General features: G+C 38.2%; 1 protein-coding gene across 3 annotated transcripts in view; it reads left to right on the forward strand.

The window, feature by feature from the left end:
- Nucleotides 1–24,749, forward strand: part of NRG3 (neuregulin 3) — a 342,153-nt gene that overhangs the window by 233,868 nt on the left and 83,536 nt on the right. For all 3 annotated transcript variants that reach the window (XM_062496409.1, XM_062496410.1, XM_062496411.1), the window contains exon 3: nt 11,480–11,553. In XM_062496409.1, the coding sequence (XP_062352393.1) occupies nt 11,480–11,553 (74 nt within the window). The remainder of the gene's footprint in view (nt 1–11,479; nt 11,554–24,749) is intronic.

A 24,749-nucleotide genomic window follows, 5' to 3' on the forward strand; every position in this document is an offset into this window, starting at 1 on the left:
TAAGTATTGTTTTCTATGAAAAATACGCTATAAATCATCTCAGCAGGATAAAATCAAAATTAAATTCACCCTGTAGATCATTGAAGTAGTGGAGGGGAGTAAGGGGCAAAAACTTCTAAAAGAAGGGGCCAGCATATTTCAGCAATAAGCAAAACATGATGAGGATATTTTTCAGAGCTGTTGTCTTCTGTTTAGAAACACACTGAGTTGGTAAAAATAAATAAAATTAATGAGTGTCTCATTTCTAATAAATGTGAAAGGCAGTAAAGAAAACCAAGAAGGAAAAGCTTATTTAGTATTATTGGAAAAAGCAAGACTGGTCATTTTTTATTTCATGATCTATGTACTGACTTTTAAAGGAACTTACTACATACAACTGGAGAAAAAACCTCATTAGAGGCATAGGTAAATGTATAATGATAATATGTTTGCAGAGTAATTACTCCAGTCATAGTATAAATATTTTCATGTATCAATTCCAAGCACAAAAGTGAGATAAACTGCTTCACTGCAGGGCTGGTCTGACTTTTGAACAATCAATTTCTAGAGAAATGGAGTTATTTATCTGTGCAGTTATGAGGAGAGAAATGCCAGTAAATAGCAATGGTGTGAAAATATCCAGGGAGGCAATATTTTATTTAGAATAGTCTGTAACAAAGGGCATGAAGAAGTGTCCAAGGTAACCTTAGATTAGCTAACTCAATTAATCCTAATAAAATAACAGCTGCATCGTGGAGCACGCCTTGGGTTCCAAATTTTACCAAAAAGTGCAGTAAATTCGTGAGCAGTAATCTCTGTTGAGCTGTCTGCCTCTGTGCCACAATGTAAACAATATTTGAATAAGCTACTATAACATCATACTGAACAACAAAGCCTTTAGTTTCTGAGATATTTAGAGAATTTAACAAGGTATCAAGAGAGGTAGAGGGATGAGACTGAAGTGTGCAGTCAGTGAATTTTCTGACAGTGAACTATAGCTAACCTGTAAGTCATAAAGACACTAGAGCTGTCTCTTTGACAAATTGAAGACTGTGTCAGTGCAAAGCTGTTGGGTTCAGAGTTCTTTTTGGGCATTCAGCTGGCAATTGTACCTGCAGGTGTACCTGCCTGTGCTGTTTGCAGGTTGGGATGCTCTGTTCCAGAGACAGCCCTGAGAATTCTTCTGGTTTGCGGAGTACTTTCCTCCTTGTCTGCCCAGGTGGAAAATTACAGGGGAGCAGCAGGGAGCAGATTTCTTCCAGCAGCCTGTTTCTCTACAGATTTGCTCCACACCAACTTTGCAGAGTCTTTCTTCTGAATCCCCTGTGGCCCTACTAGCATTAAGGCCCTAATAAAGGAGGAAAACTATTAAAACTCTTGAAGCCAAATGGTGAAGCTGAGAATGTTTGGATAATGTCCCTATCCTGGCCTTGGCAGGTGTGTGGTTTGGCTGACAGCCACCATCCAGCCTCAGAGGTCATTGACACAAGGCTTTCCTCCCTGCTTGTTTGTCTTCTTGTCCTCCCACTTGCTTGTGGTTTAACCCCAGACTGCTGCACCTTGCAGCTGCTCCTTCCCCCCAGTGAGGGGATGGGAATCGAAAGGGTAAGAGGGAGGAAACTTGTGGGTGGAAGAAAAGCCAGTTTAATAAGGAAAGCAAAAGCCCTGCATGTGCATAAAGCAAAAGAAGGAATGAATTCACCACTTCCCATCCTCAGGCAGGTGTTCAGCCACACCCAGCAGGAGATAGCTGGGCAAGACAGGCATCATCACTCCAAACGGCACCCTCTTCCTTCTTCTTCTCCCAGCTTCTTTATATTGCTGAGCATGACACCGTGTGGTCCCTGAGGTCATTTGTGGCCAGCTGTCCTGGCCGTGTCCTCTCTCAACTCCTTGTGCACCCCCAGCCTCCCCAGGAGGGGCAGTGTGAGAAGCAGAAAAGGCCTCGTTGCATGTGCAAACACTGCTCAGCAGTAAGAAAACGTCCCTAAGTGTATTATCATGCCTACCTACATACATGTGTGTACAAATGTGCATCAACATTGCTTCCAAATCCAAAATGTAGCTCTGTGGCAGCTACTGTGAAGAAAATGAGCTCTACTTGAGCCAGAGCCAGCACGTTTCTATTCTTTGCTCTATATATCCTATATAGACTCTCTATATCCTATTTCCAGAAAGGGGCTCGTACCCTGCGTGACAGTGGATGGAAATGCCAAGATTTGCTCTTTTGTTACTTGGTATATCAATATTTTAGAAGCTCAATCTGAAAAAGAAAATTAGAATATCTTAATTTTCCTTGTAATCAATGTTTAATGTGTGCTTCATTAATATAGCTTCACTTTATAAAAATTCTCAGTAATTTTTCTCTGAAGAAAAACATAATGAATGAGCTTGACGATACATGATTTCTGCTTTCTGCAGAAAATGACAAAGGTAGATCAATTTTATTACCCGAATGGCTTTAGTGTTTACACTGCCACCATTATAGCATGTCTCTTGATAATTTCACCTCGGAAAATTGCAGCCACAGGGAAGGCTGTGCTGATCTTATGGCACTGCTGTTCCAGCAGCACTGGGAGGGATGGTGCTGTTCAGTAACAGGCTGAAGGTCACAAAGGAGGAGAGTGGGGTGGCTCCTGGGGCAGAGCTGCTGAGGAGGCAACCTCTGCTTTTTTCCTTCTAAAGGTTTTAGTCTTTAGAAATTAGTTCCTTTGAAATAGGGATGAATACAATCAGAATGACCTGTTCTGCTCCTTTTGTGTGTATGTGATGGGAAGGATTTGGTAGCCCTGTCTACAAGCAGTGTGAACTCTGCTGCCTTTCTTTCACCTGAATTCAGAACAGAATTATCAGGAACACATAGCTGAGTTCAGTTCAGTTGATTTATGATTAGGAATTCAAGAGAAGCAAATGTATTCATCGAATTTCATAGGGACGTCTTGTCAGAGACTAATTCTAATCCACAAAATGATCTTAAATGGGACATAATGACTTTCCTGATTCTTGCTTTCTCCTGCCATTATTTTGAAAATGGAATCAAGCAAGAGTCTTGTAGGTATGACCAGAATGTTCTGGCAGCAAGCATGTCAGATCTGTGCTGCCTATTGGAGTTGCTGTTATTTATAATATTCCAGTCCTGAAAGTTCTCTTTTTTGTTCGGCTTGGCAGGTGGTGGCAGAGCATGTGTGGCTTCTCATGCAGCTGCCTACTTTTTTACAAAAAGTATTGAGAAGAGATGAAAATTGTTCATTCAGATGTAGCAGGAACTTTTGTGAGCACTGTTCCTTTTTGTGCATAATTTTATCCTACATAGAAAGTAACCACATTTCTGGTTTTCCATTGGAAAAAGTTTCCGTTTGCACAAATAAATAATAATAATTATTATTATTACTGATGGGTCAGGTACCATCTGAAGTCCTACAATCTGTAGGGGTATTTCTGGCAGCTAATACCCACCCTGTAGTCTGAAACATGCTCATCCAAACCTTACTAAATTGCAAATAACTTTGGCTGGTGAAACTTCATCAAGTTGCATTAATAACTTGTGGACAAAGCTGCTTGACTCCCTAATGTCAAGTAGTACCTTTTTATGGCATCGTTTTTTTTTAAAAGTCAAACAAGAAACTCATTCAGAAGACTGAATCTATATAGTGATACGTATGTCATAATGTCATTACAATACATAGAGTTTTCAGGAAAAGAAATATTCTACACAAGCTGAAAACTTACTGTATAATAGGACAATTTTAAAGATTTTTAGTTTTTTAGTCAGCAATTTTATAGATCTCCAGAGATTGGCCTGTTTGAATTTTAAAACTATTCTTCCTCTGGGTTCTAAATGATGTTTAATATGCTGAGGAAAGGTTATTCTGCAAAACGTTCCTGTATTTGAACTTTTGTTGGTAATTACAATACATGTCAAATTGCTCTTTCCTCTAAAATGTGATGTGTGCAGACCATAGAAAATACAGTAGCAGAGTAATGTTTATCTCCCGCCATAAAGTCAGAGGGCATAATTTGTGTAGACCATCTAGTAGTAGTTAAGGATATTTTAGCTGACACCCCTGAGTGGCTCCAATTATTTTTTTTCAAACCAGGTATAAAAACAGGTACAAAGCAAATAGCTCACTGAATGACTGAGGGGTTTTGAGTTCCTGGCAGAGGCACTCTGTCAATGTAGGTAAATACTGGCTTGATGTGACCTTGAGCTTTTTAGGAGAGGAGTCTGTGACAAGCAGTATTTAATGTAGTTATTATTACTAGACAAGCATCTGAATTCCTTGTATGTATTTTAAATTTTGTTCAAAAATCTAAATAGAAAGTTTTGCTGCAATTTGAAAAATGGTCTTGATTATGCAGGGTTGGAAATCAGATTTTCCAGGTTGGAAATCTTGCATGCCTTTGCCATGATAAGCAGAGAACCCATGGTACTTCTAGCTTAGGCTTGAAACAAAAAATTTAATTTCCCCGAGTATTTTGTGGTCTTACTTTTGAATTGGGAAATATTCAGTGTAATAAAGTTAAATATATATTTGGCAGCTTTTGAAAAAAGTCCAGGGCTCTGTTGCTTTTATTAAGTATCTGGAGGCAAAAGATTTTAATGTTGGGCTTGTCATATTTGCAGGGAGGAAAGTGGGAAGAGACACATCCAGCAAACCTGTTATGCCACTTAGGAGTGAGTTTACACCTCTCCTTACAATTACCTATTTTGTTGTTATAATTGGCATCTTTAACAAATGGCCCCTTGAAGGGCACCAAGCACCATGATTCAAATATAAATCTTACATCTTTTAGTCCTTTTTTATAGATTTCTTAGATTTCTTTCTTTCTACCTAAGTCTGGTCTCTGGCAGGTGTTTTCAAGAAGAGTTTTGAAGGGTTTTTATTTATAAAGATGGCAATCTTGGGCAGACATAATATAAAGCAAGGGTCTCATTTTCATTTGTTTTTTCAAGTATTGAATGTGGCTTTCATCTGTGCCTTTGCTGTGTGAGGCTTTGAATATGATGTGAAATCACTTTCCATTTATTCAAAATCTTTCTCGTGGCTGATGAATGCCATACATAATGAAGGACTATATTCATTTATCATCCGTAGTAAATCGTTGATCGCAGAGGTATCTGTGTGGAAAAACCTAATCAGAGCTTTTCAGTTTTCCTGGTTGGTTAAACTCAAAACAGCAAAGAAATGATTGCTCAGTTAGTTGGTTAAACATTTGGTTTATTAGGTGATGCTCACAGACAGTTTCTAAGGTTTTTTGTGGTTTGCAGATGAAAGTTTGCTGTTAGGGAGATTAAGGCAGATGGCAAAGGTAATTCTTATCCCTTGAAAAGCACAAAGCCCATGTATTAGTCTGAACTGCTTATCTACATGTGGGTATGCCACAAATGAATTTGCTACCAGGTAACTATCAATAATATATTTTTATATCTTTGGTTACAAAACCTAACCAGAGTTTTAAGTGAATTTGTTACTCTGGAACCATTATGTAACAATTCTGCTTCGGCTATGTGCATTGATTAAAAATACGTAACTTTCTTTTTTCTCTTTTTTTTTTTTTTTTTTTTTTTTTTTTTTTTTTTTTTTTTGGTAAGGGAACACCTTCAAATTAAATCAATTTTGTCTGTGGTTGAGGGAAGGAAATTATCATTAGTTCAGGTGCTGTCATAGGTCCAGATGGCTTGAGTGGCTTTACTAACATACCTTGTTAATTTTATTTCTTTTTACGACCTACCTTTCAGGAAAGACAAAGAAGGCAGACCATCTACATCAGGAGAGGAATGCTAATTCAGTAGCTCCAGCATAATTATGGATGAGGCATTTAAGTCAAATCCACATAACTCCTTTTCAAATGTTAAAAGCCTCATTTAGTTCAGTGGTTCCTACAGAGGATTTACCAAAGTATGCCCATTTAGTTTCTCCAAGGATTAAGGGTCCTGAAACACTGGAGTCAACAAATTAGCTGAAGGTTTTATTATCTAAATGTGGGCAATGTCTCAGGGTTTTGTAGCTGTGACCTCTACTCTGTATACCATCTACTCCAAGAGCATAACAGTCCTTCCCTGTTTCAGAGAGCTGCACTGACAATTTACATACTGAAAAATGTGGTGAATTGCACCAGTCATAAATATTTCTTAAAAGTTTGACTATAATTTCTCCATGATGTTAGAATGTTTCAGCTGGCCTGGTTCTGTAGAAAATAATGTAAAAAACAGTTTTCTTTGCTATTCTTTGTCTGCCTTTTCAAGATAATTTACTTTCTGGTTACTTTTTCTGCTTATTTTTAATAGTTACAACATTTTAAAGAAAACTGGCAGACAAGTGGGTTTTTTGGTTTTCCTTTTAAAGTTGATGCTGTCCATTCTATAAGAATTGCACTGTTTCTATAAGGAAAGAAAAGCAAAAGCAGATACATAATCTTAATTCAATCACATAATAGATTGCAAGGTCTTAACAAAATAAAGTATGTACAAACCCTGGTATGAAACCTTCATTATACAGTAGGTAGCTTCTCTGTTGTGAGGATTATCTAAAATTAACTTTTTCAAAAGCAAAAGAGAGAGTAGGAAGGGAGGGTGAGTGTCCTGGATTATTGTTCAGGCCTTCCCATCTGAAGGGATTCATGAGTATGCTCAAGGAGAATGTCTTTAGTCAGTTCCTTATTGGATCCCCAGTTTGTTCTTTTTAATGCCATGCATTCATTTTACTTTAATTTATTGTATTTTTATGTGTTTATATTGAATTTAATTTTAGTTAGTAGGTTATCTGTTGTGCACAGCATAGACCATAAGGGTAGAACTTTAAGAAAGGAGCTGTCCCTCTCAGAACAGGTAACACTGAAATGATCAGGACATTTCTAAAATATAGAAAACCTGGCCTTGAGTCTCTAATGCTTCGTTTTCACACCCAAAACTGGATGTGAAGCTCACATCTCAGGTGGGAGTCTGACCAGCAGACTGCAAACTACTGATTTTCATGAAGGGTTCATTTTCACTGTGGCTTTGAGCACAGTGTTCTCACTCGTGATTTGGTGGCCTGGTCTGTGGAACCAAGGAAACGTCTTCTCTTCTTAGGCTGGCTGCATGTGTTAAATGAAAAGATGTCCTGTTTGACCCTCACTGTTAAGACTAATTTTTCTTCCCTTTTGAATAAAATCTTCACCTAATAACAATCCCAATAATAAAGATAAATTTCTCTGTATTTCAGTTAAGGTCATTCTCATTGCAAGCATGGGAATCTATATTTAGCTTACCTGCAGAGCAAAGGAATTATTTTTCATTGTTTACAGCATATTTCAGGCTAGACTGTGGGACAGCCCAATGGCCTATGTAATGTCATGGCTTACTATCTTAGATTTATTGTATAACTGACTCTGACCCAGGGTAAAGAGAATTGCATTCTCTGTGTGAAAATAACTACCTGATCAAAATTTATAGACCATTGGAATATTTCTTTATCATGATCTTGAATTTCTCAGAGAATAAATAAGAGCTGCAATATGTTCTCTTATTGGCATCTGAATGTTAGTACAGTGGATATAATGGTGTCAGGAGAAAATAATTTGCAACTGATCCACTGAGATGGATCATTCTAATTAATATCATCTTTGAGACTGCCAATTTGCAGTTTTACAAGGGGAAGGAAATGTGTGTTGATTTGGATTCACTGCAAAAATTAAATTTCATTTTTCATAGGTACTATTAATTCCATCTTTCAAATTGGATTACTCCTGCTCATGAGACTAGAATCAGATTAAAGGTTCATATAAGTTAATCTTTTGGGCACTGCACTATTAAGATGATTTTTTTTTTTTTTGATGTCACAAATCACCTATGGCCTAGGACATGCTTCTTTTCCTGTTGTATAGTCCTGCAGCTTTCTCTTCTGTCATAGTCTGTCCTTGGGATGCCAACTGTCATTTTCAAAATTTTCATCTGAGATGAACTCATGTATTTCATTTTTGCCAAATTCTGTACTTTGTGCAGAGAAGTTATTTTCTGCATATTTCTTCACGTGGTCAGAGGCAATGTGATCACCACCCTTGGGATAGAAGGAGAATTGTTTCCATTTCAGATGGATGGATATCATGGGGGGGAGGAAAGGATGGGGATTCATAGCCACATTCCATAGTCTCTGCAAGTTGCTGGTGCCACTGGCTTTCTTGCTTTCTGTACATTGCTGTCCCCTGAGAACTAATTATTTAGGCTTAATAGGGATTTGGAGCTCCATATGGAAGTGTCTGGGAAAATGTAAATCATGATGGTATTGGCTTCTTGGCAATAAGTTTTATGTCCCACCCTAAGTCTTCTAAGTAGGTTCTCTTTCTTCCCTTTTTGCTCTCTTAAACATATTTTATTCTTAATCTTTGCTTGGTATGCAATTTTCCCTACCCTCATCCCCATTCACTTTACTTTTACAAATGTATCCAAGCTGGAACCTAGGAAATTGGAGTGCTGTGTTATTCTTATGAGTGGCACAGTCATCTATTTGAAATCTCCCTTGGCTCCATAAGGTTGTGCAAGAAACAGCTCTGGAAAATATGCACAGAAAATGTCTGTGACCTCTTCGACTAGAACATACATGTATTAGTACTATTTAACTTGAGCAGAAAGAATTGAATAAAGTTTCATACTTTACTTTCTTTTAAAGGTGCAAATGTGCTTAAGTAGAAAGGAAAAAAGCCTTCTCACGAGGAATGAGAGATGTGTTTCTGGGTGTATGTTTTCACACAGAGGTCATTGTGGCTGACTTCACAAAGTGCAATGCACAATGCTGTTTGTTACCGGTGACCTTAAAAAATCATCTGGGAAAGTACATTGCCAAAAGAAGGATGTGAGGAAGACATGATGAAATAGTCTTAGTTGAATGTAGCAATTATGCTGTTTGCAAGCATTTTAATAGCTGTAGATTAGCTTTACCTGTGCTTCTCTTTTTATACCATTTAATCAGAAGGATTTAAATAATTCCACTCACACAATACAATCCTGTTGATATTTTTGGTCTAGAGCCTAGATGGACACACTCATTTGGGTGAAAATCTGAATGCAAAAAAGAGAATTCCCTTTTCATATTTATTTTGCAAAAAGGCTTCAACTAACACCATTTTTAGACCCCTTTGCCATGATGTGCACTTAAGCCCAAGCCTGTTGATGCAGTGCAGTGCTTCAGCAGAGGAGCCATTCCTGATGCTGGAATGGATCTTAGGCTGTCCTTTTCAGCCTTTGCTGCATGGGTCCCACATGCAGATCAGAGCTTTTGCTTCCCTACAAGTAATCCAAGTTCCAATCTTATCCAAGTTTGTTTGTCTATTTTTTTTACAGTGTCTCTAATAAATATTTGTTTGTCCCAGAATCAAGCAATCATTTCTGAAACCATAAGCTGCACTTAAGTATTTGTCAAGGTTTCTCTGATAACTCATGGCTTTTTTTCATGCATCTATAAATATACATTTGATCATTCACACTGCATATGGTGGTATTGAGTGACCTCATTTGGACTTTCCCAGACTTCTTTATGTGTCACCACAGTGCTGTTTTAATAGGGTTTTCTGCAGTGGGTTGTTGTGTTGTCTTCCACAGAGGTGTGATGAGCAGCATGTGTGCATATCATATCTGCCTATTTAGGACAGGTGATAGATGCTTTAGCTGAGATTATGGGATGCCACTACATGATCAACTTTTATCATATTGTAGCATTATAACTGTCAAATGTATATTCTGCAAGGCTTAATGACTTAACATGCAGAAGTTTGAATTCATGTCATAATGGGAGAACAGTTATCGGTATTATTTGCTTTCATGGATTTAGAAAATAATTTGGTAAGGGAGCTAGAAGACTTCGTTTTTAAAGCCCTTACAGGAGGTACCACTCCGTGACTCTTTCCTCACATGTTTTATGACAAATGGTTTAGGATAGAGGGTTTTAAGTCTGCAATATGGTATTTATAACCAAGGCAGGTTCAAACGTGTGTCAAACAGTTAATAGGAAATGCTCATAGAAAGGCAAGAATCCCCACCAGTGCAGGTTGTACCCAAGCTTTGGTATGAGGTCTGCCAATTCCTCTCAAGACTGAAGAAGAGGTTCTTTTTTGATGTGAGGCAGCTTCTGATGTTTCATAATCAGAGGCAAAAGATGCTTGTAGCAGTGACTGAGTATATTTGGACTTCTTCAGTTTTTCTGACTAGTGGACACTTTTAATTAATAGAACATTTTTCCTTGTCCGATAATTTATGACTGCTGTCATGGGATCTGAATGAAACAAAACCTGAACAGGTTTTTCGAGTCAATTATTTTACAGATAGGCAAGTACTGGGAGGAAGCTGATCTCCAAAGTAGTACCTCATATTCCATCAGGGAGAAAGGCCAGAAGGGAGGTTTTGAAATAATATATGTATGGGGCTTTAAAATCTTTCTTACTGTAGATTTTTACTATGTTTTTGGGTCTGATGGGAATATAATTTACATATTTGCTCTTACTAAATCCTGAGTCAGCACTGGTGAGAGGCATTTCTCATTGAACCATTAATTTATTAAACCAAAAGCATATTAAAATGCAACATTTAGAGGTAGCCTGAGTAAAAGCACTGTGAAGGAGCAGATAACTTCTTCTCCTGACATTATCACATCATTCAAGCTGCAGTTGTCAACCCTAATGAAAGGTGGTGATGCTGATTTGAACATATTGCTTATGTGATGTGCAAGAGCTTTGGGAGATAAGGAATCCCTGTTGCTATCATTTATAATTAAAGTGTCCATCACTTTCCTCTGAAAAAGTGCTTGACGAATAAATAATTAAAGATATGATTTTGATACACTTAGTTGAAATGAGACTTCTGAGAACAGTTCAAAAGCAGTAAATGGAATTTCTTCAAAGTAAGGCTTCAAGATAAATATTAGTATTACAATCTCAGTCAAAGCCAGTTCTTGTTTGTTGAGGAAGGAGGGTATTCTGGTTTATGTGCTTTAAAATCTAATCTCACAGGCATCTTAAACTTCCTGCTTGCAAACAATGCCTGATGATGTCTATCATTTTATCTTTTAAGCACAGTATAAACTGGTATTAAAATTAATGTCTAGCTATCTATTCCCTGCTTTTTCAGACTAGATAAGTTGTCTGTCTCATGGTTTGCGCAGTATGGAAGCTTTATAAAGTACTGTGTTACCTAAGGAGTTTATTTTATTTGCAGTGTGTATTTTATACAGGTTTTTTGTCTTTGGTTGTTTAACTGAATTGATATTTAAAAGAACGGTTATGCTAAAACGGTGTTTATTTTCATGGTTTCTAGAATAATCTAAAGGTTTCAGGGGTAAGTTTTTGAAATACAGATGATTTTCCTGCTTCCACTGTGTTCTGGTAATAACCATGCTCCCACGGTAATGGAAATAACTTGCATATTGTAGACGCGCGAGTCCCTCGCGGTGTTGGCAGGGTTGATTTGGTACCTTGAAATTAACGTTTACTGCCGCATGCGTATGTTTGTCATTTATCCCCTTTTTCTCAGGTGCAAAGAGGGCTACCAAGGAGTCCGCTGTGACCAATTTTTGCCGAAAACCGACTCAATCTTGTCAGATCCAAGTACGTCAAATGTTTTTCTTCTCTTTGCGATGCGTGCTGGAGGCTGCTCGTGCCATGTGAGATGACCCTTTGCCTGTAGTCAGACAGGCCGTGCCACGGGCCACTGCAGCTGTGTGTTAGGGATGAAGCCACTTCATCCAGGCTTTGCTCTTGTAAAACACGTGCTGCTCCAGCAGGGCAGTCCGTCAGTCATTCCTTACGGTTTGGAATAATACTGTCCCTGCTTAGAGCCAAAACATTTGTGTTTCTCCAGTTTTGACTCAACAACAAATAAAATTACATCATCTAAAAGGAAACCCAGTATAGAGTGCAAAGTGGTTCCTTCAAAATGCCCGCTGAGTGGCACTGAAGAGATTGCAAGTTCCTTGAAAACACTTTAGATCAGTTTACACGAAAGTTAATTATTTTTTCACTTTTACAAGTGATTGTTTTGTCTATTTGCATAAATAATAAAAGTGTACTTTCAGGCAGTAACGTGGAGATAGAGTAACTTTCTATTATAGTGGCCAGTAAATGTCAGAATAACATCTGCATATATCTTCTCTTACTCCACTGTTTCCCTTTCTAAATTCTCTTGACTGATAAAACTGTGTCGAAAATACTATTCAATATTAATTTTTTGAAGGTGAATCCATTTAATTATGTTTATCTCACATTTTTAAATGAAGTGACGTACAACAAAGGGTCATATCCAATCTCTTGGTTTTGTTCACGTACCTGGAAACTGTAACTTATTAAGTCTTCTGGTTTCGGGTGCTCTTTAAAAGTAGATTTGAGTTGTTGTGTTTTGTTTTTCGAAGAACAATGCTTGTTTTTCTAGTCTTTGTGCTTTTAAATTTATTTTCTTGTGCTTTTCTGTGTGAAAACCTGTTTCCAAAGGCACCTGTTGCTTTGTAGCTCTCTGTGTTGTGGAGCTCCCATGACTGTCTGCTTTGTGTTTGATTTATTTTCTCCTTAGCATGACCTTTAATGGTAAAGTGCAGAGCCTGTAGTGAACAGGCAGATTTTACCTCAGTCAAGTTTCATGTGAATGTGTCAGTATAGAAGCTGTGTATTTGTCAATGAAAAAGGTAGTTTGTATCTTAGAAGTGTGGGGAAGAACAGCTGATTAACAATAGGACAGGGTGGTACCTGTCTCACCTGGTTTTCACACGGGACTCTGGCTTTACTCTTTCGAGAGTAGAGGTTAAATCCATGCAAATACAACACAAAGCCCCCAAAAGGCTCCCAGATTAAGCTGCACCTAACAAGACCAAAAGCCCCATAGTGTTTACCTGGTGCAGACAATATTGTTTCTTTCTTTGTGGTGATTGCACAGACTTGCTTCTCTTCATGGGGAGATGCTTACTGTAGTTGGGTTCTGGCTTATTGTTTCCAGAGCGTTTGTCAGCCACGTGATACTGCTCAGTGAGCCAAGTTCTGCTGGAACATCCTTTTTTACACCTTCTGAAAACAAAAGCTATTTTTTATTTTGTTGAAGTTTTCTTTCAAAATCATATTATTCAGAGTATGCAAAGAGAGGGGGCTTTGGCTTGACATTGTCATGGATCCACTGGACACAACCATGGCCCAGCAGGAGCCTTCCTTTATGGTATGAATGAAGAAGGCTAACATGAGTTAGGTAGGTTTCTAGTCAGTTTTGAAATTTCACTTGTATTTGAGCCTCATCTGTTTTCAAAAGAGGAAAAGACAGGTCCAGTTTAGGTTCAGTTCTGCATGTTGGCATAATGTGAAATATCTCTGGGTATGTGTGGGTACATCCACTTGTTCTAAGGATGCTGAGCCTGGAAGGAAGATAATTGAACTTTCTCCTGCAGCTGGACAGTGACAACATTTTGTTCAGGAGTTAAATCAGTAATGTAGTTATCTTCCTTCTGGAGAGAGAAAAAAAATAATACCATGCTGATAAATAGCACTCAGTGGCAGAAATGTTTGTTATTTGCATAACCTGAGGAGTGTAAAAAGTATTTGACACAGTAGTCAAGCACAGTATTATCATCTTCAAAGGCTCTGGGTTTGTGCTGACAAAACTTAGGTTTGTGCTTGAACTTGTTTGGATTAGAAGGAGAATGGCTGAAGGGTGAATTTGGAGGTGGTTTCAGAAAGAAGTGATTTTTAAAATGCAGTGCTAAATTTCCAGAAGCTGAAAAAATGAGATTGAGGGCTCTTTTGTCTGGACTGCACGTAGCCAACCCTGGCTGGTATCAGTCAAGCTTTATGAACAAGTCCAGCAGGGCGTTCTGGTAGTGAATGCGCTGCTGATGACAGATCTGCTAACATTTAGTTTATTTGAGGTTTGCATGCATGAAATACTGGAGGAATGTTTTTGTCTTACCTAGCCTGTGATACCACAGGTTGTATTTTCTGAATATACTCTTGTTGTGACTGAGAAGTGAATCTGCACCTCAGTCACTTGGCAAATAGCAATGATGTTTTTATAAAATTGTTACTTATGTACGTGGGCCAAAGCATCTTGATTTTTTTAGTCCTTGTTTTCTTAAGTCTTTTTTGTTTTTAATAGCCTGCTGAAACAAAGCAAGCTTGTTCAGCATAGTTATTATCTGCATATTATTTGCATAGTGAAAAATAGTGTGTTATGGCTCTGCAATATTTTTAACACCAGCTTCTCACCTCATTCTAGATGTAAGCTAGTCAGGTCTTGACTTTGCATCACAGATATTAATGCAAATTATATAATACGTAATATGGATTAATGCATGCTAGATTATACACATGTAGTGTAATTCAACCCACTGGTTAAGGTATTTAAGATTCTGTTTTCAGGAAACACTCTTGAAACTACCTGATGGTGTTTCAGAGTTCCTGAATTGGCATCCATGGCCTCTTGCAGTCAGCTCTGCCACCTGCTACCTTCCTTCAGCTCAAAGATAGGATAAAAGTCCTAAAAAAAATAAAAATGCACAATGCACCATTGTCAAAATACTCCAGGCACAGGCTCTTTGACTGGACCTACAAGTATCACAGGTTTAACAGCTTCCACTTCCTTTGGTATCTCTCCTCTTAACAAGGTTTTTTGGCTACAAGAGAAAGTTCTCAAAAAATAATCCAAGTAATTTGAGAAGTTTGGTCATCTTGGAATATGAGAGAAATTTGCCTAAACCATGGGAGCCTCTGACATGTGAGAACCTAACAAAATTAATAGTGTCACCGATAGGGGAATAGGCTGCATGGCAAAGCCCCCCAGGCTCAGAGTCTCTGTCAAGAGGAGGAAATCTGTCAGTGTGCTAACAGTGTGCAGGAGAAGTCCCTGAACATTCTCTCTGTCATCTTCTCCATTATGTGGATGAAATAATAATGGGACGAAAAGAGCAGAAACAGCAGTCACATGCTGGAGGGAGAGGACAGGAGTGTATTTAGAATGTTGCTTCAGCTTTCTTTGTCTGGGCAAACTCTTCTATAAATACAGCTAATGGCAATGGTAGAACACTTACATTTTCAGTATTTTAAGTGCAACCTTAATACAACTTAATGTGCATGAATTTTTTCTGTAGTCCTATGTGTAACTATAGCATTGGGAACTTACTTGAGACAAACTGTAGAAGTGTACTCGTGTACTGTTCTTTGTAGTGTTCTGGAGTAGACCTGCCTGGCCCAATGAGTCCTGAAAGGTAAGTTGTATGTAGGGCACAGATATTTCTTTTAATCTGCTTTTATACTGAGACAAAGTAAAACATCTAAAGCTTTGACTGTTCTGTGGCCATATTCCAAAGCGGGGAACAAGGCATTGAAAATGAGTTTATCACATTACCTCATTTTACCAAATTGCTGCATTTCACCTTCAAGTATATTGTTCTTAGCCTTGAAAGCTACTTTTCTATGCTAAATGTGTATGTCAATTTTATAATGTTCAGTATTAATTTTGTACTTATCATATTAACATTCAAGTTGTCCCATTTTGACTCAGAAACTTGAGTGAAGAGGGATCTCCTATGAAATATTGGGAAAGTTACCGAATCCTTCTGCAGAATAAATGCATCATTTCCTAGAAGAATAGAAGTGGGCTGGAAAGCTTATAGGTCACCAGGCCATGCTCCTGCTGTTACAGTCAACCCCATAATGTAATTTCTTCTGATCATAATCTGATCGTACTTCACTGTAAGCCATTTGTAATCAGTGTGAACCAGTCACTGGAAGCAGGGTTTGTTTAGCATCCCTGCTCTGAGGATTTCAACACTTTTCAGCTTCCAGACAAAGATTACACCAAAATGTGTCGATTTTGTGCTTCATCAAAATGTTTAATTTCAAGCTTGTTTTTGTTTTGTTTTGTTTTTTCCTCTTGTTTTCCATGTTGTTATGCTTCATGTTTGTTAAACTGGCTTTTTCAAATGTCTAAAGTCTTCTTTCTGCTGAGTGAGCTGTAGCCTGAGGTCTTATAACACTTTAACCTGTGGCAACATGGCACACATGTTTCTCTTTGAATCTCATCAAAGAGAAACCTGCAAGTGTCCTGTCTGGAACCTGCACTTGCTCATTCTCAAATTACCTCTTTCTCTAGCAAAGGATCAAACTCCCTCTTCTGGATGACGACTGGGACTGTAGATAAGAAAAACAACTATAGAGCTAGGTTACAAATGAAAAAATGTCTTTCCAAAAATGTGTTGAAAGTCCCAAGACCTACACACTAATATCCTCAATAAAAAAAAAAAAGCTCCCCAAGTAAATCAGCAAAAGTCTTATGCATTCCCTTTCATTTTTTATTCCCCCTATCTAGTTTTGTATATGTAAGATAATTTATGTAGAAAGAGAAGTCTGGAGAACTCAAAGTTCAGCCTTCTGCTTTAGGCAGAGCTGGCCTTGAAGTCTGTGCTACTGCACTGGACACCACCAAGGTGTTTTGCAAAGGTAAACAGAGGATAAAGAGCATCACCATTGTGATATATCTCTAAAATATATTTTCACATCATTTGAATACATAAAATGAAATTTGTGCCCCTTACTGAATGACCGATTTTCTAGGGCCTAAATAATTTTTTGTCAATTCTACTTAAATGTTCTGAATTTCTCAAAGTTTCCTCTGAATTTGCTTTTTTCTCCTTTTTTATTTCTAGAAAGCATAGGAGAAAGTAAGATTTTGCTGTTGCAAAGATTTCAAAGGTTGCATGCAAATAGGAGCAGTTAGGAGTAGGAGACTACGCAGAGGTGGATATCTGAGTTTTGTGGAGGACACGTCCTTCTTAGACAGATTTAACATGGAATTTATTTAATCCCAGAAAGAACTTTTGAAATCTAGTCTGAATTTTGTGGCTTAATTTAGTCTTAAAAAATAAAAAGTTTTATGCCCCTCTGCATTAATAATCTCATCTGTTCAATATTTTTTTCTTCAGAAAAAGCATATGAAGGGAGAGTTTGTAGACCAAGCTTCTTTTATAGTGGCTGACATTTTACGCTGTTTTACCAAACTAAAGGCAGAGTGCCACACCACCTGTGTGTTCACTAAAAATATTAATGTTGCTCTAGGATGTTAAACTTTTACAAACATGAAATAATCAAAAGGCAATATTTTATTGGCTTGTGAAATTAGAGCTAAAGATGTGTCTACAGTCAAGGGAAGTCCCCAGAAATGCCAAGTCAATGGAAGATCTATTAGCCTCCATCAAGTGGGTCTGACATTTCTCTCAACTGCAGTCTCTTTATAAAGGTGGATAACCAGAGTTCCTTCAGGTCAAATGCATCACAAAATAATCTAGATTAGTCTTGATGCATTAATGGATTGAAAGGAAGGAATTGCTTTAATTGAAATAGCAATAAAGAAGAAAAGCAACTCAAGTCTCTCCAGAAGTTTGAATGAGTTTAACTGTAGGTGAGAAAAGGTGCCTCCAATGAGAAACAGCCTGAGGAATATCAAACATCAGCGAGGTAAAATAAGAAAGAAAATGCATCCATGGGGCAATGAGGGACATGTTTTCCCCCCTCTTTGCTCAGGTGTGTAAAGACCTTTGGATATGATCAGTAAAAGATGGTGTGTTTTCAAATTTGATTTCTATGGAAGCTGTAAAATTTTAATTTCTGTGAATAGTATGAAACTCCTTGATTTGTTTTGCTGCTGGTTTTGTTTTGTTTTCCTTAAAATAAGAGCTTAGGCTTTGTTCTGCAGAACTGGGATGGCATGTTCCAAAGCAGAAGTGCAACATAAACAAAGCTTAGGTAAAACTGTTCACGGGTGATAACTGGAGGTGTGGACGTGTTCGTTATCAGAATGTCCTGAAACATTAAACTCAGAGAGATTAATTCAAGTCACAGATTTGCCACTAATGCCATGGGCAAAGAAAATCACTACCAGTTTTGAAAATGTTATTTCTTACAGTCTTAAAAGCAAAATTTAAATTCATAGGAAACACCTAATAATATTTGATTATATGGATAACAGTGGCTTGTACAGAATGTGAAGTAGAGATATTTTGAGTATTTTTTTTTTTTAATTTCTACTTTTCTCTGTCAGTACTGCAAAATAGATTTTCGAAATCACAAGGGTATTGGGAACCCTCATTTTTCTAATGGGGGGAGAGTACTGTGAGTTCATTCGTCTTCTAAATTTGTGTTGTTCTTCTCAAATCAAAGCTGGGAAAAAAGTGCACTCATGTAAGAGCTGTTGCCAAATATTAAGCTGAATTGCTTTCGTTACTTTTGTGTGCAATAATGGAGGTGGTTTTTCCCTACTTTCTCTGAATTACCAGTTCTTTTAGGAAAAAAGCCCAAAACGGCAGTGGGTTTTCACAGCTACTCCCCATACCTTCTGGCTTTCTTTCTGGAAATCTTAGTAGGGGGGTTGCAGTTTATTTCCATTGAATATTTCAGTTTTAAATTACATGTCAGCCTTTAGTAAATTCATATAGAGCTTTAATTAGGAATTAGCTAAAATAACATTGAAATAAAAAGTAATGCAGGTTTATTTTGAAAAAATAGAAAAATTCAATCTGAATTTGACCAAAATCTTTTCGTTAGTTTTAAAGGAACATTAGTTCCCTATTCTTCCCTGCTCATCTCTTCTCCTGGAAGACAAGACTGTGTCGACATCTGGTTACTCAACATTGTTTTCTTTTGAAGAATTTTAATTTGAAGTATTCAATTCTGTCTGTTTTTGCCATGACTTTTAGGCCATGGTCTTCTGGAATTCAGCTTGTGCAGACTGCATCTCTGTAGATGTTCTTACAAAGAAGCTGGAATCGGGCAAATGCAGTGTCTTTGACAGCAGGGGGAGAAAAACTCTAAACAAACCTAAATACCACTTGTTTCCTTCTTCTTCTTTAAAAATTGCATGTATGTGGCAGGATAAAAATGAAATTGAACAATTCATTTTACATGGAGTCAGTAAAAATCCCAAGGAAGAAAGAAAATGGGATCTCTAGCAATGTAAATCCCAGCCAACAAGTTTTCATCAGCGTGTCTTTCTGTAAGCTACAGTTGCTACAAATCAAAAAGGAAACGAAAGCCACCTCATGCAGAGGAGTTTGAGGGATGCCTTTCCAAACTACCATTCATCTCTGAAATGTGGGACTTGTGTCTACTTACAGAGTTTCTAGGTCTTTGTGTAGTGATTTTTGCACTTGTATTTTCGGGAGGTTTACCATCTTATGGCCGAGTGGCTCGGCTGGGGCTTGTTACACAAGAGCCCAGCAGGTGGCTGTGGATGGAGGTTGCAGTTTCACGTAAGGATCGTGGCTGGGAATCGCCGTTGCCGCTGTGCCCCAGCCGGGAACATCCCAGTGCCTCGGTGAGAGGAGGTGCAGCTCTCATGAAACGAGCACCTTCTGAAGTGATGGGCTTCTGAAACAGCAGCTCCTCCTATCCCTCTTACAAACACTTTGTGATTTCCTGAATCTGCTCTTGGCCATTTTGTGTCTGGAAAACTGCAGGTACAAATATAGATGAAATCAATGTTCTGTGACACCCTGGAAGCCTCTAATTTCGCCCTAAGTAACTAACTTTTCTGACTTTTGTACTTTTCTGCTGACAACGTGTTACTGTTGGTGTCAATCTCCCACGGTTTTTCAGAGGGACTTCCCTGGATGGGTAAGATGAAGTCAATCACTGACTTGTCAGATCACATTTCAGATCTCCTAAGAGGAAAATTCAGCAGTGCAGTGACCATTGTTCTTCATGCTCAGGGAGAAAAGTATAAGGAAAGACTGGCCATCATGAAACGACATATAGGAGAGTTGCACAAAAAACAACTAACTTATCTGAAAAGCATTCATTTTGTTGAGTTCTTGTCTTTGTAAATTAGCTACTGAGTTGTCCAAGAGAATCTTACTTTAACAATACTATTTCACTTAACATGACACTTCTGACATTAAATTCTTCATGGTTGGTTGAAGTGGCATGGTACAGGTTTCTTTAAGATGTCATTGCCTGTTGCAGGAATCACTAAGGACAGAGAGAAAGGAGATTAATTTCTCTAATTGGCAGACAATCCTATGTCTTTGATTATGCCTGTGTTAAATGTAGGTCTGAACTGAATAATTTGCCATCTCCTGTGAGTGGTTCGATATTAAATGATTCTAGTAAAAAATGCGGTAGTGTGGGGGCAGTATATCCTGGATCTGTGGGGTTCCTCTTGTTGTGATCTATCCTGTCCAGAGTACAGTTTTATGACTTCAAGTAGTGAACAGCAGGAAGACAAATTCTGCACTGCACAAGCAGAAAGCTCAGAATCAGTCCAATGCACACTCACTGTCTTGAGAGTAAAACCATTAAGGCTCATCCATGAGAGCTAAAGTTTCTTCCAAGAGGATTTCTGCTGAGCGTGCTGATCATCTTCCCAAAAGGAATACCTTGGAAGAGTCTCTGTACTCTTAGCTGATCTTAATTCTTTGCATTAACTCTTTACTCCACTACAAGGATGCTCATTAAAGCAGTTATTGTTGTTAGACTTCTCCCTTCACTTAGATTCTATCCGTGTTGATTTAGCTAATTTGAGCAATCTCTGCTCATGAAGGAAAGCCAGGAATAAGTATCATTCAAAATTAAAGCAGTGAGTGCTCTGCATTGCTGTGAAGACCAGATTCTGTGAGGGCAATGTGTGTATGTACATTCCTGCCCATGAGAATGGCAGTCTTACTGAAAACATTTTGGGTCAGTATTACTGTGAGTTTGATTACCACATCAAAGTTATAATCTTTTGCTAAGAATAAAAATAGTACTGAGACTCCTGAAGGTATTTCCAGGCTCATTTCTTAGGCCATAAAACACATATTTAGCAACAGGGAATAGCTGCTTCTGGTTAAAGCTTAACTGTGCAAACCCAGCAATTTATGTAACTATTATTTCATGGATCAGAAAGATCAAATTATAGAATCTTGATCTCACTGGGACTTGGTAGGCTTTTGTTAATTAATCCTTCAGGACTGCATTGTCCTTACCTGACTTTTATGCCATGTATGACTACTGTTTTCTAGTGGGTTCGGTATCAACCATTGGGGAGTCAAAATTGCCAGCCATAAGCATATGAATTCATCTTCTTCAGTGACAAATTTGCTCATGGCAGGAATTTCTTAAAGACAAACCGGATCAGTGTTGTCCCAGGAGCAAACCAAAGATCAGACTCAGAGAGGCAGTTCTTGATTTGGAGGACCAGATTCACTTCCAGCCTTTTCTGAGAGCACCCTGCTCTCAAGGCTCCTGGCTCTTTGTTCTTACTGCAAGTACCTGTTTTCTGTAGAGAAAAAGTGCAATTGTTTGCTGCCATCAACAGTATGAACATGTTAATAAGAGACCTGGGAAACTGCACACAACCTGAGTAAGAGGTTTGACAGTCCAGCTCTGGATGGTCACACAAAGAGCACTGAAACACAAAGCAAGGAACACCAAAGCCCTGCCTGTCACTGCCCATTGCCTTTCTGCAAGTCATTCTGCTCTTCTGTCTTCCCCAACCACTCAAACACAGCAGCTGAATTAGCAAGAGGAGATTTGAGTGTACTATATATGCCACTAAGACACCACTTCGTTTGTTTTTTTTTTTTTTTATCTTTTACCTTCCATCCCTACATACCTACTTTATGTACCTCCCTATTTGTGAGGGGCTTTTTCCTTCAGCATCTGAATTATATTCCTATAGTGGGTCTTCTCTCTCTGATGGTCTTTGTTACCACTCAATATTTGCCATGTGCTTTTGCTGTGATTCCTTTCTACACTGTCACCTCACTGTGATCTTTACTCCCTCTCTGACACCAAGATTTGAGTCCTGTGTTTCCATTCTTCCGGCTGAATTTCTTAATCACAAATATCTTTCCACAGGCTGTCTGCTCTGTCTCATTGAGGCTTCCCTTTCTTTCTTATCTAAAATGTTTACTTTTGTTCCATAATGAATGAAAAAATATAATTTGCACTTCAATTTAGAATCCAAAATGTTCTTTAAATGTTTACAATGAACAGATGTCTACATTTAGTTTCCTAAGGAGTTGGATACAGGGAAAGGTTAATACCTAATGCTTATCAGGAGAAAATCTCCACTGTGTGGGCTTTTTGTGAAAAGCTGCATCTAAATTTAACTTGGATTCTTGTTTTGTTTGCTTTTAGTAAAACGGAATTTTTCTTGGAAAAAAAAAAAAAGGTTGGTTTTTCAATACAGACTGTTTTTATGTGTCTCGACAGTGCTTTTATTGTGAAAGCTTTTTCAGGTTCAGAAGGAACCTTATCTGGTAGAGAAAAAAAGACCCAGAATTAGCAGACAACAGAATACTTGTCCATGTCAGGTGAAACACGGGTTCAAGTCCTTGACCTGATTTTGCTTTCTTGCAGGTGAATGCCTAGATCACAGCACAGAAAAGGGAGTGGGTCAGTCAGTGTCTTTTTGGGGGTTTGTGGTTGTAGATTTTTTTTTCCTGGGAGAAACTGAGCTTTTTCTGCTATTTCCTAACTAGCCGTAGTGGTGAGTTGGTAAACTTGAAATTTCTACCGTAGTGAAATGTGGATTTTTACAGTATAGCCCTACCCTAGACAGAGTACAACACAGAATTTTGCCTTAATGCTCATTGATATTATAGAAGGTGCTAGAGTTATAAAATGTAAGATACTGACTTGTGTCTCAATCCTGAAAAAAACTACTGGTGGGTATAATTTCTCAAGATAAATAGTCAAATAGAAGATACTGAGCAGATTTGAAGCATCCAGCTGAATTATTTGCATTATTGTGCTTTACATAATACATTTACTGTTTTCTTGATAATGAGATGACCTAGTGAATTTTAGCTCTGGATTTAATGAGTCCTTATGAAAGATTTTTTTTCTGGAAGCTGAGCAGCTCTAATGTAGGAGCCTGGCTCCTGCTGGTGGAGGAGCTGCCCCTGAATGGCTCCATCTGCATCTGGCAGACAATGCAGTGCACTGACAGGGGAAGAGTGTCCTTTTGAAGCACCTCATTGGTCTGTAGAGATCAGCAGTTGTAAATATAAATATGTATATATGTTAATATATATAGATGCAAAAGGTATCTTTGTTTCTGTGAAGACTCTGTGTTCCAGTCTGACCCAGCTGTCTTTGACAGTTTGGTCTCCTATTAATGCCATGTTAATTTGCTGTCTTTATCAGTCTCCATGTTCTAAGCAACCTTTGTGGTCAGGATTTTTTTAGCGTTCAGTAAATATTCAAAGATTTAAATGCTTTTAAAGCCTAAAAATATGACCTGTATACTTCTGGAGAAAAGATTACTCATTTCATATAAGTTAAGCCATATGTGTAGATATCTGGAGAACTCAAAGTAAAAAATGCTACTTACCAGTGCCATGCTCAGTAATTTATTATTCATTTTATAGGCATTGGAAACATGGTGACTAAAGCCTGGAAAAAGGGGAGCTCAGGAGAGACCTTATCACTCTCTACAACTCTCTGAAAAGGGGCTGTAGACAGGTGGGGTTGGTCTCTTCTTCCAAATAACAAGTGGCAGCACAAGAGGAAATGGCCTCCGTTGCAGCAGAGGAGGTTTGGGTCAGATTTTAGGAAAAGTTTCCTCACCAGAAGGGTGGTGAGGCATTGGAGCAGGCTGTCCAGGGAAGTGGAGAAGTCACCACCCCTGGAGATGTTAAAAAGACATCTGGAGAGGGCACTTGGGGACACGGTGTAGCAGTGGACTTGACAGTATTGGGTTAGTGGTTGGACTCGATCTTGAAGGTCTTTTCCAAACTAAACGATTTTGTGACTGTGTGATTCTGAGGGGCAATGTTACTACATGAGTTCATAAGTAGATGACAAGTTGGGCCCAGCTGGGGTGGTGATAAGGGCACTTTGTTGAGGTGTCAACAACTATAATGGTGGTTGCTAAATATAGAGCTGCATCTGCTTGGGGAGATTGTGACCCATTTCAGTTGGTTCTTGTTTTATGAGCTTTCTGTGCCTTTGAAGGTACATTCAGGGTAACCTATTTCTCCCTCCAGGACTTCTTTCCTCAATCCTGCATTAATCAGAAAAAGCTCTTACCAGAAGTTGTTGTGAAAGCAGCAAAGGCTCCACCTGGCTTTTCATACCAACCTGCAAATGGAAGAATAGAGATAACCTTAACTTTCCTGTGTAGTAAATGGGCAAGATATGTTTTCCTGCTCCATTAGAGGCTAGTTAAAATATGGCAAATTAAGCAAAAGCCAAATTTAGATGTTATAAGGTGAGAAAGATGTTATAAGAGAAAATTAAGTCTTCTAACTATTTAGGAAGCTCCAATAAAACAACCTGAGGAAGACTCAGAGCCATAGCTGCTCAATGTCTGCTCCTTAGTACAGGGAAACCATTCAGTGTCTCCTGGGGCAGATCTGCACTCGCAGCAGGGACATCAACCCTGCAGTGTTGGCAAAACATCACAAATCCTAAAATGCTCAGCTGGACTCGGTGACTTGGAAGCATCAGAAATCTGACTGCTGGAATTCAGCATGTATGAAAATGAAATTATTTTTTATTTCTTTTTTATTCTTAACCATAAGAGAAAACTAAAAAAGCAAATAAAAATTGCAAGAAAACTTTTATGTATATAAAAATTTAGACTATGTATGTATATTTAGTCTTGGGCTAGGTTGAACTAGACCTTGCCTAAGTTTTAGATTTGGGATGCTTTAGGTATATCTCGAGTGAATGGAATAATGCAACATTAGCAGTCTGCCTCTCGGGTCAATAGTGCTCAGTATTTATAAAATCTTTCTAAAACTTAGCAGAATTTTCATAGTAAACCTCCTACTCTTACGTTACGCAAAATC

The sequence above is a fragment of the Cinclus cinclus genome, chromosome 7, assembly GCF_963662255.1.
Source record: "Cinclus cinclus chromosome 7, bCinCin1.1, whole genome shotgun sequence".
In the NCBI taxonomy this organism is placed as follows: Eukaryota; Metazoa; Chordata; class Aves; order Passeriformes; family Cinclidae; genus Cinclus; species Cinclus cinclus.